Source organism: Sciurus carolinensis, chromosome 12 (assembly GCF_902686445.1).
Source record: "Sciurus carolinensis chromosome 12, mSciCar1.2, whole genome shotgun sequence".
NCBI classification, from domain to species: domain Eukaryota; kingdom Metazoa; phylum Chordata; class Mammalia; order Rodentia; family Sciuridae; genus Sciurus; species Sciurus carolinensis.
Window position 1 is genome coordinate 29,727,642 of NC_062224.1, and position 13,127 is coordinate 29,740,768.

A 13,127-nucleotide genomic window follows, 5' to 3' on the forward strand; every position below is an offset into this window, starting at 1 on the left:
TTTTTAAATTTGGGGGGTGGTACTGGGGATTGAACCCAGGGGAACTTAACCACTGAGCCACATTCCCAGCTCTTTTTAAAATATTTTATTTAGAGACAGGGTCTCTCTCAGTTGTTTAGGGCCTCGCTGTGTTGCTTTGACTGACTTTGAACTTGCAATCCTCCTGCCTCAGCCTCCTGAGCTACTGGGATTACAGGTGTGTGCCACTGTGCCCAGCTCACTTGATGATCTTTAAAAACAGTTTCATTAAAATATAATGTACATACCATACAGTTTATCCATTTAAAGTGTACAATTCAGTGGCTTTTAGAACATTCACAGAGTTGTGCAACCATCACCACAATTTTTGAACATTTCCATCACTCCTAAAGGAAACCCGCATATCTTAGCCATCAACCCCCTACTCCTCCAGCTCCCCAGCCCCTGAGAACCACTAATCTCCCTTCTGTTTCTATAGATATGCCTGTTTGGATATTTTCTGTAAATTGAATCATAATAATATATGGTCCTTTACCTAATTGTCACTTACTGTGCTTTCAAGATTCAACCTTGTTGTATATATAAACACTTCATTTTAATTGCTAAATAATATTCCATTGTATGGATATACCACATTCCCTTATCCATTCTTTAGCCTATGAATATTTGGTGGGGGAGGAGCCATTAAGAATAAGGCCACTATGTGATACATGCATACTGACGCTTATAGCAGCACAATCTATAATATCCAAGTTATGGAACCAGACTAGGTGCCCATGAATAAAGGAAAGGATAAAGAGTGGTATATATACACAATGGAGTTCTACTTAGCCATAAAGAAGAATGAAATTTTGTTAGTTACTGGTAAATGGGTGGAGCTGCAGAACATCATGCCAAGTGAAATAAGCCAGACTCAGAAAGTCGAGGGTCAAGTGTTTTCTTTCATGTAGAAGCTAGAGAGAAAAAGGGAATAAAAAAAGAGGCTCTCATGAAAATAGAAGGGAGTTCATAGAGAAGTGGGGGCAAAGGGAGAGGAAGGAGGGGCCAATAGAATAGAGGAAGGGGATCAGTGGGAAGAAGGGAGGGGGAAAAAGGAAATACTGAGGATTGAAATGGAGAAAACTCTGTTTTATGCATTTGTGTATACATCAAAATAAACCCTACTATTATGTATAACTATAATGTAAAAAATATAATGAAAAAAAGAGAGTCATTATGACTTCATACCTAAGTTAACTAAATGGATACGTTTTTCATTTCTCTTTGGTTATATACCTGGGAGTGTAGTTACTGGGTTATATTGGGAATCTGTATTTAATATTCTCAGGACTGGCAAAGAAAGATTGCTTACTTAAGTAGCTTCACCATTTTACATTCCCACTGGCAATGTACAAGGGTTCCAATTTCTCTCTATCCTCACCAAAACTTTTTATTATCTATATCTATCTATCTATCTATCTATCTATTGATCGATCACACTGGGGATTACATCCAGGGATGCCTAACCACTGAGCAACATCCTCAGCCCTTTTTTATTTTCTATGTTGAAACAGGGTCTTGCTAAGTTGCTGAGGCTGGTGTCAAACTTGTGATCCTCCTCTCTCAGCTCCTGAATTGCTAGAATTATAGGCATGCACCACTGTACCCAGTCCATTTTCTTTATTATAGTTATCCCAGTAGTGTGAGGTGTTATGCTTGCCACCTTATTCCCAGTTCTGGTTTCCTTAAGACTTCTGAGAAATGGAAAAGTAGCTCTTCCTCATTCAAGGGTTGGAAAGTTTGGAGCATGTGTCTGGGAGTTTGGAGGAGGGATGACTCATTTAGTGCCCATTTTTGTAGCTCGCTGCCAATTTATTTTAATGTTCAGATGAGAGGGGGAAGGGCAAGGAATCCCTTTTGAACTAGTTAAGAAAAGACGAGTACAGTCTCCCCCATTATACCAAAATTAAAAAGTATAATTTTAGCAATACAGTTTTGGTGGGGGAGTTTTGGTGAGTATAGTAATTAACTCCCGAAGTATAATTAATGGAAAATTTCATTATACAAGTGTCCTAAAAATGATAGAATAGGTGATGTATTTTGGTGAAATAGTCTGGTATTTTAATTTTTTATCTCTGTATCCACTCCAGCTTCCATGACTTTAATTTATTTGCTTTAGATAAAATGAATCCACATAGGACATAACTTCTGGATCATTGAAAGAGGTATTTTCATGCAATTGGATAGGCATCTGTTTCAAAGCATCTGGAACCAGTCACAACCTCTCATTCTGTATTCCTCTGTAAGAAAGTTTCTGGGAAATTTGGAGATATTTTAAACTTGGTGTATTGTAACAGAAAGCTGCATGGTCCTGGGCGCCTAGTGGTTTCTAGAAAAGCCTTAACCAGCAACAATTAAATAATAAGTGGGGGGCAGAAGAGGGATAATTTCCTGAACTGTGAAGCCCAGGGATGTCTTCAACTTTGTCTACCTCTCTGTGCACCCAACCCAGTACCCAGCTCATAGTACAAGTTCAGTAAATATAACAGGTTGGAAGAGTCTCTGCCATCACAGTATGGGAAACTGTAGCTTTCTGTGGTGTTTTACTGCCTCACAGTGTGTGATTGGAGCCACTGCAAGAGTCAGAGTCATTCATTTATTCACTCAACAGGCATTTGTTACTAACATTGACCTGTGTCAGGCATTAGAGACCTCAAAGGGATGCAGGTGTGAAATAGGTTTCTTATGTAACATACACATAAGACTGCATGCTTAAGTCACAACGTAACAGTATAGCAAATTTATCATTTATAAGGTGGCAGCTTTTGGGAACATGAAGGAAAACCTAAAATATTCTTAGTCCTAGATCAGAGAACTTACAAAGCTGCATATATCCACAGCATACTTCTAGCTCCAGTACCTGGCTGCAATATTCATTTAAGCCCAATTGCTAGTCAGATATTTATGGGCATCCTTAGTCACCAGATGATTTTAAATATAAACATCATGATAGTACAAATTTGATTGTACTGATCAAAGTAAACACTCATTTTGGAATGAGAATGCAGTCCTATTTTTAGACCACTAGGGCACCACTTGACAAGGTCTTAATGTATCTTCAAAAATGAGCACTGCTTTCTAGTTTTGGATTAGGAACAGGGAAATATGAATCTGTAGCTCAAGTATTTGTGTCTTAAACAGTTTCTCTCACTATGGAATATTCATTTCATATTTTGACTTTACAGAGGAATGAATTACCCATTTTAGATTTCAAATGTATTACTTTAACACAGGAATAACTGATGGGAAGCGAGTCCCTTTCTAACCTAGATAAACCTTTATAATCTTGGGCACTAAGGCTAGCACTTTATCAGTTGGGTACGCCAGGTTATGAAGTGGTAAAAAACCACCTTACAGTTCTGATACTTAAGTCAGCAAACATACTGTTTTCCTCTCATGCTACCTGGGGGTGGGCAGGGACCTGTGTGTAAGGTATTACCCAGGTGCATTGGCTGGAGCAGACGCCATCCAGTCAGTGCTCATTTTGATTGAAGGCTGCAAGGCTTGGCGGGGAAACCAAATAGGGCAAGAGAAAGCATAATGGTTGTGAAGAACTTTGGCCCAGGGGGAAGGCATCAGCACTCCTGGCTCATGTGACCTGAATGCTTGGACCTAATATCATGGGCTGTGGAAATGTCCTTCCTGGTACTCTCTAGAACCTGCTTGAGAGGAGATTGAGAAATACCAGTGAGCACTGTGTCTTAAGGAACGGACTCTGCTGGGAAAGCAAATGGCACCAAGAGTGTGGAGGATAGTGTCTGGAGAGAAAGATGCCTGGCATGCAGCAGGAGCCCGCGAGTTTGGGACACCTGATTTGGAGAAAGGGAGGAGCATCAAGGTTTCTCAGAGGAGGTGATACTTGGTGATACTTGAGTGACCTATGGGTAGCCAGGAGATGAAGGAGAGAAGGCTATCCTGGCAGAGGAAGAAGGCTGATTATAACAGTTCTGATTATTTACCAAGTGACTTCCTCTGCCAGCCAATAGGCTATACATACCATCTCTGTCTCATTTAATTTTCCATAGGCCTTGCATTTGTGTATTATCTGTAGGCTTAAGAATGAATGTAAACTCCTTAGGACAGGTCTTTGCTCTGCTCATGGCTATGTCTCCACATTGCAGTTGCTGTGGCTGATTAAAAAACCATCAGCCTTGTACCTTTCTCACAGATCTGGTGCACTAGGGGTTTGGGAAAGACAGCTGAGGGAGGTTCTCGCTTGTGGTCTTAAAACTGCAGTCCAATTTTGGTGGCTTCCTTACAATACTGGCTGCTGTTGGCTGCTGTTGGTCAGGGGCTCAGTCTGTCTCAACCAGGGTGTCCTTGTATGGTTTCATCAGCATGGAAGGTCTCAAGGGATTCAGCCCACCAGTGTATTCTAAGAGAAATAGGTGAAGGCCACAGTATGGCCTATTGTGACTGGGAAGTCATAGTGTCACTTCCCATTGTGGTTAGAGCAAGTTACAAAACCACCCAGATTCAAAGGGAAGAGATTAGATCCCACCTCTCCTTGAAAGACATTTCAAAGAAGTTTTGGACATGTTTAAAACTGCTTGCACCTGCGCCGGTGTCTGTCAAAACAATCAAATAAGCAATTACAAAAAGCACCCTCTGCCAAATAAAAAAGAAGAAATGGACCTCACTGAAATTGTGGAACAGATGAGCATCCAGTAAGCAGGAATGTGTCAGCCTCTTCCTCTGCTGTTAGTGTTTGGACAATATAGTTAGATCCCTGTGTTAACAAGTTCTATTATAATGAGACTTTTTTGTATTTATTATGTACTTTTGGAAAGTAGGGATATGGTACATTACATACACACATTTTATTCCAAATGGGTTAGAAAACTAACCTTTTCTCAGAATAATTAAATTACAGAGAACAAAGGCATAGAAGGATATTTACATGATTTAGAATAGGAGAGACCTTTGTAAGCAAGATTTAAAAGCCAAGAAGCCACAAGGGGACATTTTTTAATATTAGATTACATAAAAATTTTTAAAAAGATACCCAAGGCTTAAATCTACAAAACAAATCAGTAAAGTATTTGTGATCTAAATAACAGACCCAAACTAGGTAATGTGATCTAAGCATAAAGTCCTATCTCTCTCATGGGACTGTCAAGGGACTTAAATGAGATTAAGTGCCCAAAGTAAATACTTAATGTAGGTACTACTGATACTTAAAAGAATGCCTACAAATCATTTTTAAAGATGATTAATAAAAAAGGGATATAAGTGAACAATTCATCAAATAATATACATGGCCAATAAACATATAAGATGTATAGCCACACTCCTGATTGAAGAAAAAAATTAAGTCTACCTTGAGGTTTTTTTTTTTCACTTATAGTAAGTTCTTCCTTCACAGGTGAGAAGGGGTGATACTAGTTCAAGGCTGGCCCAAGTGGATGGACACTGGTTTCCTGTTGCTAGAGTACACTTTATTTAGTATACTATTTAGGAAAGAGTCTGAACTATTCAATAAAACCAAAATTGCTTTCACCTAACCTTTCCGCCTTTGGACATACAGACTTGCTTGAATGCAGAAATATGTAAGTACCTGAATATTTTTTTTTGCAGCAGCCTTTTGAACATAGGAATGGCTCAATAAAATGTGGTCTGGCTCCACAATGGAGTGTACCAGCTGCTGAAGAGAAACGAGGTAGCTCAGGGTATCCTGATGTGGAAGGAACTCTAAGACACTTGTTCATGGAAGGGGGAGAATGCAAGTTTCAAATAATATGTTTAAGATTAAATTTTTGTTTCAAAATTATTCATAGGGGCTAGGTTTGTGGTTCAGTGGCAGAATACTTGCCTAGCATGTGTGAGGCACTGGATTTGATCCTTAGCACCACATAAAAAAATACATAAAATGAGCTTATAAAAAAAGTTTTTAAAAAATTGTTCATAGTGACAATGAGAAACATGCTTAGAGAAGTAAGACAATTTTGGAAACATATATCAGAAACACTATTGATTACCTTTGAGGGACAGTATTACATGATATCTAATGTATATTAATAACACTTGAGTCTTATATGATGAATGTATATGATAATTAAATAAAAATTAAGAAAGAAAATAAGTAGGGACAGGTAAACCTGATTGATTTAGAGTAATAGATCGGAACCATTTTCCCCAGTATTCCCTACATGGGGTGGGCAGTAATGTGATAATAATTGCTGATGCTAAATTTTAATTTACATTCTGGGTATTTGGTGCCAGAGTAAGTCTGGCGGAGCAGAGGGTGGGTTGTGCAGTATAGGTGCCTAGTGGTGTAGATGGTGTCCACCCCTGTCTGTGGACCCAGCCTCCCTCATGCTGGCTAAGAATATAGCCTGTGTGTGGGGTCTCTCAGGAAGCACAGGGCCCTCTTCATATAGAACACCCAGAGCCCAAAGGAAACAGAATTAGAAGTATAACAAAATCAAGATGATTTTGATGGTTGTGGCTCCAAATAAGTTTTCCTAGGTGGTGTGTGGTGTCTTGGCAATGATTCACAACCTTGAGCTTGACCCTGGCTCCTTTGCTTATGGGCTGAGTGCCTTTACCTAAGGTATCACACCTCAAAACTAAGTCCTCATCTAAGGTGCGTTCCTTCTCCCCAACTCACAGGCTGTCATGAGGTTAAAATAAGATAATTTTTATTAAAGAATTTGTATTAGAAAGCACCGCATATGTCGCAAGTATTACCATTATGCAGGGGTTTGTGTTTAATTTTTTTTTCTTGTGTCTCTTCTTTTTTTCCTTTTGCTCTTTTAGAAGATGACACATAAGATGACAAGGGTTCTTATTGGAAATGTCTCACTAGTTAATGTTTTTGTCACTTGAGTTTTTTATTGTTACCCCTCCTAGTAAAAATCTTTATCAGGAGAAATTTCCTCATCTACAGAAAAACAGTTTCTTTCAATTATGTTGCTACAAGATGAGTAGTTTGGTGGGCTAGGGTTGTGGCTCTGTGCTTCTCATGTGCAAGGCCCAGGATTTGATTCCTAGCACTTCAGGAGGGGGAATAAAAAAACAAAACAAAACAAAAGACTGGTGTTTGTTGTCCCCAAGAGATGTTTATAATGGATTTTTTTTTTGCATGCATCTCTCCCTTGAAAGGCTGAGTAAAAAGTAGATTAATAGGGCAGTGATAACCATGAAAGCTGTTTGACTTCAGTTATAAAATCTAGTTTTCCTGCTTTAGGTGACTTCTAAGCACCTAAGGGATGACGAATATTTTTCTGCATTGACATCTTAATCTGACTACCCTTCACATCCTAACAGTTATTTTCTACTGTTTCTAATATGTGTCTTTCTAAGTGATTGATTGTATGCAACTCAATTTTACATAATGACTTATTTTTTTGGTTTGCTTTACCCTTCTGGCATTTCTTACAGAAGTCCTGCAGGGGATTTGGGAGCCAAAAAGAAAAAGAAGAAGCAGAAGAGGAAAAAGGAGAAGCCAAATTCTGGAGGCACCAAGTCTGACTCTGCATCTGATTCCCAAGAGATTAAAATTCAGCCGCCTTCAAAAGTGAGAGTCTGTTTTCATTTTACCTCTTGTTCCTCGTGCAGATGAGAGCGGGTTTGTGCAGTGTAGCACCCTGCCGGACCAGATACTCTGTAGTTAGCGTTTTGCTGTGACTGCGTTTGAATGGCATAGTAGCTGGAAGGTATTTACAGCTTCCCTAAAATCAGCTGACACCCACCTAAGAGGTACTTTTGTGCTTTTGTGTGTGTGTGTGTGTATGTGTGGATATCTTCCCTTTCTCAGTTCTTTAGTATTTAGATTGTAGTTGTTAGAAGAAAGTCTCAGTGTGAGCTTGCAAGGTTTTTTGAAATTACACTTAATATTTGACTATTTTAGTTCAGAAGATATTCACATTTTAATTTTTCTGGGTGTCTGTCTAATTACCTGCCTAGCACAACACCATCTGGCATCAGATTTCAGCGGGAGCAGCCATGGGTAAGTCTTACGTTGACTTTGAATCAGACCAGTGTCAGTGACCATTTCTCATTCTGTTGTCAAGGGCGTGGAATATCTTCTAACATTCTCCCCGAAGAAACACCCATTGCAGACTAAACCAGAAGTCGTCTAGCTGGGCCCCCTGTTGGCAGACTGCTGGCGGAGCAGAGGGTGGGTTGTGCAGTATAGGTGCCTAGTGGTGCAGATGGTGTCCACCCCTGTCTGTGGACCCAGCCTCCCTCATGCTGGCTAAGAATATAGCCTGTGTGTGGGGTCTCTCAGGAAGCACAGGGCCCTCTTCATATAGAACACCCAGAGCCCAAAGGAACAGAATTAGAAGTATAACAAAATCAAGATGATTTTGATGGTTGTGGCTCCAAATAAGTTTTCCTAGGTGGTGTGTGGTGTCTTGGCAATGATCCACGACCTTGAGCTTGACCCTGGCTCCTTTGCTTATGGGCTGAGTGCCTTTACCTAAGGTATCACACCTCAAAACTAAGTCCTCATCTAAAGTGTGTTCCTTCTCCCCAACTCCCAGGCTGTCATGAGGTTAAAATAAGATAATTTTTATTAAAGAATTTGTATTAGAAAGCACCGCATATGTCGCAAGTATTACCATTATGCAGGGGTTTGTGTTTAATTTTTCTTTCTTATATGGAACTTACATTCTGTCACATAAAATGAATCTTGTGGGTAGTTTGTTGTTGTTTTTGTTGTTACTATTACCTGCTCTACACAAAACCAGGAATCACTGAGAAGGAAAATTACTTGCCCCAGTTTTGCCCTGACTGACTTTGTGGGGAGAGAAGAAAGTGGAGTCTTCCTCCCTAGCTTTTCAACTTGCTTCTCAGGTAATAAATACTCTGTCCACTAGCCATAAGTTCCAAGGTAACTCATAGGAGAATACCACGATGAGCTTGCAAAATGTTTCTCCCATTTCTAAATGTTGCTTTCTCAGATAAATGCAGCATCACTTCCCTGCAGTTGTGGCATCTCCTTTTGCTTCTACCATCCCATCAGCTTCCACCCATCTCCCCACCCTCGTGAATCTGAGCCTTTTGCTCACCTTGATCTCTGATGCAGAAGTGGAGCCAAACAAGGCAGGAGGAACTGCAAACATTATCTAGTAGAGAGTTTCTTTTCTTTTTTAAACTAGGAGCAAGTCAGCAGTGTTGTAATATGGGTTTTCCTCCTTTCTATGGTTTAAAAATGGGGACTTTCCACCCTTAGACTCATGGCAGCTCTAGATAACATTCTAATTTTAAATGGACTGCATTTGGAGAACATTCTCTCCCTCTTTCCTTCCTTCCTACTTCCTACCTTTTTTCGTTCATTCGTTCGGTCCTTCCTTCCTTCCTTCCTTCCTTCATTCGTTCGGTCCTTCCTTCCTTCCTTCCTTCCTTCCTTCCTTCCTTCCTTCCTTTCTGTGCTGGGGATTGAACCAGGACCTTCTGCATGCCAAGCAGTTGCTCTACCCCAGAACGAAATCTCCAGCCCCTTCTTATAGACATTTTAGTGGTGGAGGTCTTGGATATTTTCCCCAAGGCATTAAATTTAGCAAATAATGGGCAAGAATGTCACTGATGTTTACTATTCCCTATGGAGCAAATGTAGAAGAAAAGAGGAATACATGCCTTTTACAGAGGAATATAATAGTGGGTACTTAATATGGAACTAATACACATTCTCACCTTTCTCCTCAGGTTGTGCTATTATGGAATGTGAATGGATACGTTTAGGAATTTATCATAGGGCAGGAGGTGTAGCTCAATGGTAGAGCACTTGCTTAGCATGTGCTTGGCCCTGGAAAGAAAACAATAAAAGAAAGAATTTATCATAGCTGGTTTTCTTTATTGATTTGTCACCATGGATTTTGAAACTTGTGCTTACTTAAATCTATTTTCAGAGATCTTTTAAATAGGCCTGGGGTGCAGCCCCATGGTAGAACACACCTAGCATGGGCTCTATCTCCAGTGCCACAAGACAAAAGAGAAAGCATTTTAATAGTCAACTTGGGATATTAATATTTACAAATGGTCATTTCATGTAGTAGGTTCTGGTTAACTTGATGATGCTAACTAGTTAGAACATAAACCCCTGTGAGACTTTCCTCATGGAGTCAGGATTATCACTGACTCCTTTGGAATAAAGGTGCGAGTTCATGTTTGCTGCAAAATAATTGACTTTTGATACATTAATTAGTGTTAGAAGACTTGACTACCAGGAAAGAAGATTACCAAGGCACATTTGGTGTAGACCCTGGTGATATATTTTTGTAAGCCTGGTCTCTACTTTGCCTTTTTAAGCTAAATTTAAATGCATGTTCAGTCTTTGTTAGTTGAAATGTGCTATGATCTCAATTCCTATTGAAGTTGTAGTCTCTTAATAGATTGTGTTGTTGGGGTTGAAATGAATGCAAATTTTGTTTACCTAGAAATCAGTTACTTAGAATGTTGAACGATCAAAAGAGACTTAAGCAAAAGGAATAATCCCCAAATACAATAAATTAGAACAGGAAAAGTATTTTGGTAAATTTCTATGTGTATTTAAGATGGCCCTTATGATTCAGATCTCAATTAGAATGTAAGATAAACAGCTTACATAAATTGTGACGATGGCATCATAAATCATGGCATTCCTGGGTCATGTCATTAGACTTCTGAGTGGAGGCATTAAACCTTTAACCTGCCTCCAGTTAGACTTCAGAACTTTGTTTCCTGGATCATTTTATTATCAAGACCCCTAGGGAACCAGTGAATAAAGCAGCCTTAGGATAGTCTGTGTTTAATAAAACCAGTTAAACTGTGCTGTGTCAGATGGATAAGCTTCCCAGGTTAAAATGATTTGCCCCAGACCACAGATTTCAAAGTGGAGCAGAAGTCCAAAGGTACTGTTTATAAACCACTGAGGGTTGATCACACCTTTTCTTTGTGTCCGTAATATGTTGACATAGAACAAAACTGACGGCTCTGAAATTTCTTCTAACAACTTCAAAATTGCAATGAAGAATATTCCTTGAGTGGTGTCAGGATTCTGACTTTTCAGTTTGCATATTGGGAAAAAGTCACTCATTTCCCTGTTCAGTCCTATGCATTGTCCTCCTCTCATTTTAAGTATAGCCCATGTTCTGTGTATTAACACATTATTTGAGGAATTAAAAAAAAGCTGGAGAGTCCCCAAGAGATGACAGGAATACTGGCTTTGAGAAGGGAGCTTTAGAATTTAAAGGTGTTGTCCATCTTACAAACTGAGAATATGTTTTACCTAAAAAGGAGGCTGGTTTTCAACACTGGGTTGGGGGGACAGATGGTAAGTGCTGAGGACTGTAATTGTTTTGGAGCTGCTGGCCTTCTGTCAGCAGGCTTGTCTCCAAGGAGCACTAGGGCTAGGAGAGGGCTGGGGGTGGTCCAGGAAGAAGGGGTGTGGTGAGAGGGTTCCTTTCTTAGTCATGTCCTTCCCAGCTTAGCACCAACTTCAGATTTCTTTTTCTTCCTTTTTTTCTTTTAATTTAATGATCTAAAATTTCCCTCGTTTGCCTAGTTTCTGTTCTAGAAGTTATTTCCTTTGTCCCCCCATTTGCTACTGCATAGCATTAAACCTGGCACAACCGCGGCTTGTGGCTGCCTGGCTGCTGTATGACAGTAATGCATGCGTTGCATGTCACTCCTTTTGACTTCTCCTCCCAGAGGAGCAGTGGTGGGACCATTGCAGATGGGTGGGAACCTGAAACAAAGGGTGCTTCCATTTACTTTAGATTTCCCAAACTGCCAGAGCCCCATTTAAACTACAGAACTGTTGTTATTGGTAACAGAGTATGTTTGCTTATCTCCTAGTATGTTAACCTACTAGAGCTGTAGCCTCCAGCCGACTTCGAGGAGGTTGGGCAGTGTTTAGGGATGGCAGTCTCCAAGGCAGAGAAACGTGCATCTGCCCCAGGTTCAAGAGCAGTGGCAGCTTCCTCATACCTTGTGTCTCTGTGTCTTTGCTGTTCTAGAATCCCACCATCCCCATGCAGAAGCTGCAGGATATCCAGAGAGCAATGGAACTACTCTCCGCATGCCAGGGCCCTGCCAGGAACATTGACGAGGCTACAAAACGCAGATACCAGTTTTGGGATACACAGCCAGTACCCAAACTAAGTAAGCTCTTCGATTCCCCACCCCTCCAAAACCTGAGGGTTGATTAACAACAATCAAAAATATAAAATAGACTTTACTTCACCTATGTCATTTGTTCCATACCATAGATTCAGCATTTACATAGAAGTAATATTTGTCTTTTTAAAATATAAAATATTAGATAGTGACATTGGCTTCCAATTACAATGATTTTATCTGACTTGTATCCCTATTAAAGTATCTGATTTCCTCACACTTGAATATGATATCAAATTATAGATAATTTTATAGATATTATGGTATGTGTGTGATTCTCTTGCTACCTTTATTCTCCTCAGTCATGGAGTTTTTCGTAAATAAGAACTTAGACTTTTTACTCCTCAGTTATTCTATAAGACACAAAAGGTTTTCCCTATAATATCTTATTGAAATGTACAGTTTTTTATCATTTAATGATAGGATTCTGGAACACTCACCAATGGTGTTAGTTCCAGTTCAGTACCATTCTAGTGTCACTTGGGAATTAGAGCACATATTGAAGGTGAAGATCTCATACTTCAGTACGCTAAGAAACTATCATGGCGCCTCACCCCCGATGCTTTCCTGTTCTATCAGATTTTGATTAGACTTTTACCAGTGAAGTCACCATGCACAATAGAAATCTCCTACTTTGTATTATGTGTATATAAAAGTAATTGTCACATAATAATTTCTACTCTTTTTTTTTGTGAGTTCAGGTTCTGAGTCTATGTCATACAAAGAGTTGCCAGCTAAAACTGTAAATAGCCCAGCTATGTGCAGATAGTCCATTTTGTCAAATATAAATCAAGAAACAATTCTTTTCTATGTCTTCAAATATTAGTTTTAGGGCTGGGGAGATAGCTCAGTCGGTAGAGTGTTTGCCTTGTAAGCACAAGGCCCTGGGTTCGATCCCCAGCACCGCAAAAAAAAAAAAAAAAAAAAAAAAAAAAAAAATTAGTTTTAAACTTTTGAAAGCTGCCATTCCTCTCCCACCCACTCTTACCCAACAGGTTTAAAGG

The 13,127-nt window shown here is 39.6% G+C and overlaps 1 protein-coding gene across 2 annotated transcripts in view; it reads left to right on the forward strand.

Moving 5' to 3' along the window:
* Positions 1-13,127, forward strand: part of Nmt2 (N-myristoyltransferase 2) — a 46,815-nt gene that overhangs the window by 14,315 nt on the left and 19,373 nt on the right. The window contains exons 2-4 of one of the 2 annotated variants that reach the window (XM_047520775.1): positions 7,402-7,537; positions 7,927-7,969; positions 11,964-12,108. In XM_047520775.1, the coding sequence (XP_047376731.1) occupies positions 7,402-7,537; positions 7,927-7,969; positions 11,964-12,108 (324 nt within the window). The remainder of the gene's footprint in view (positions 1-7,401; positions 7,538-7,926; positions 7,970-11,963; positions 12,109-13,127) is intronic. The other variant, XM_047520774.1, reaches the window with a different exon arrangement.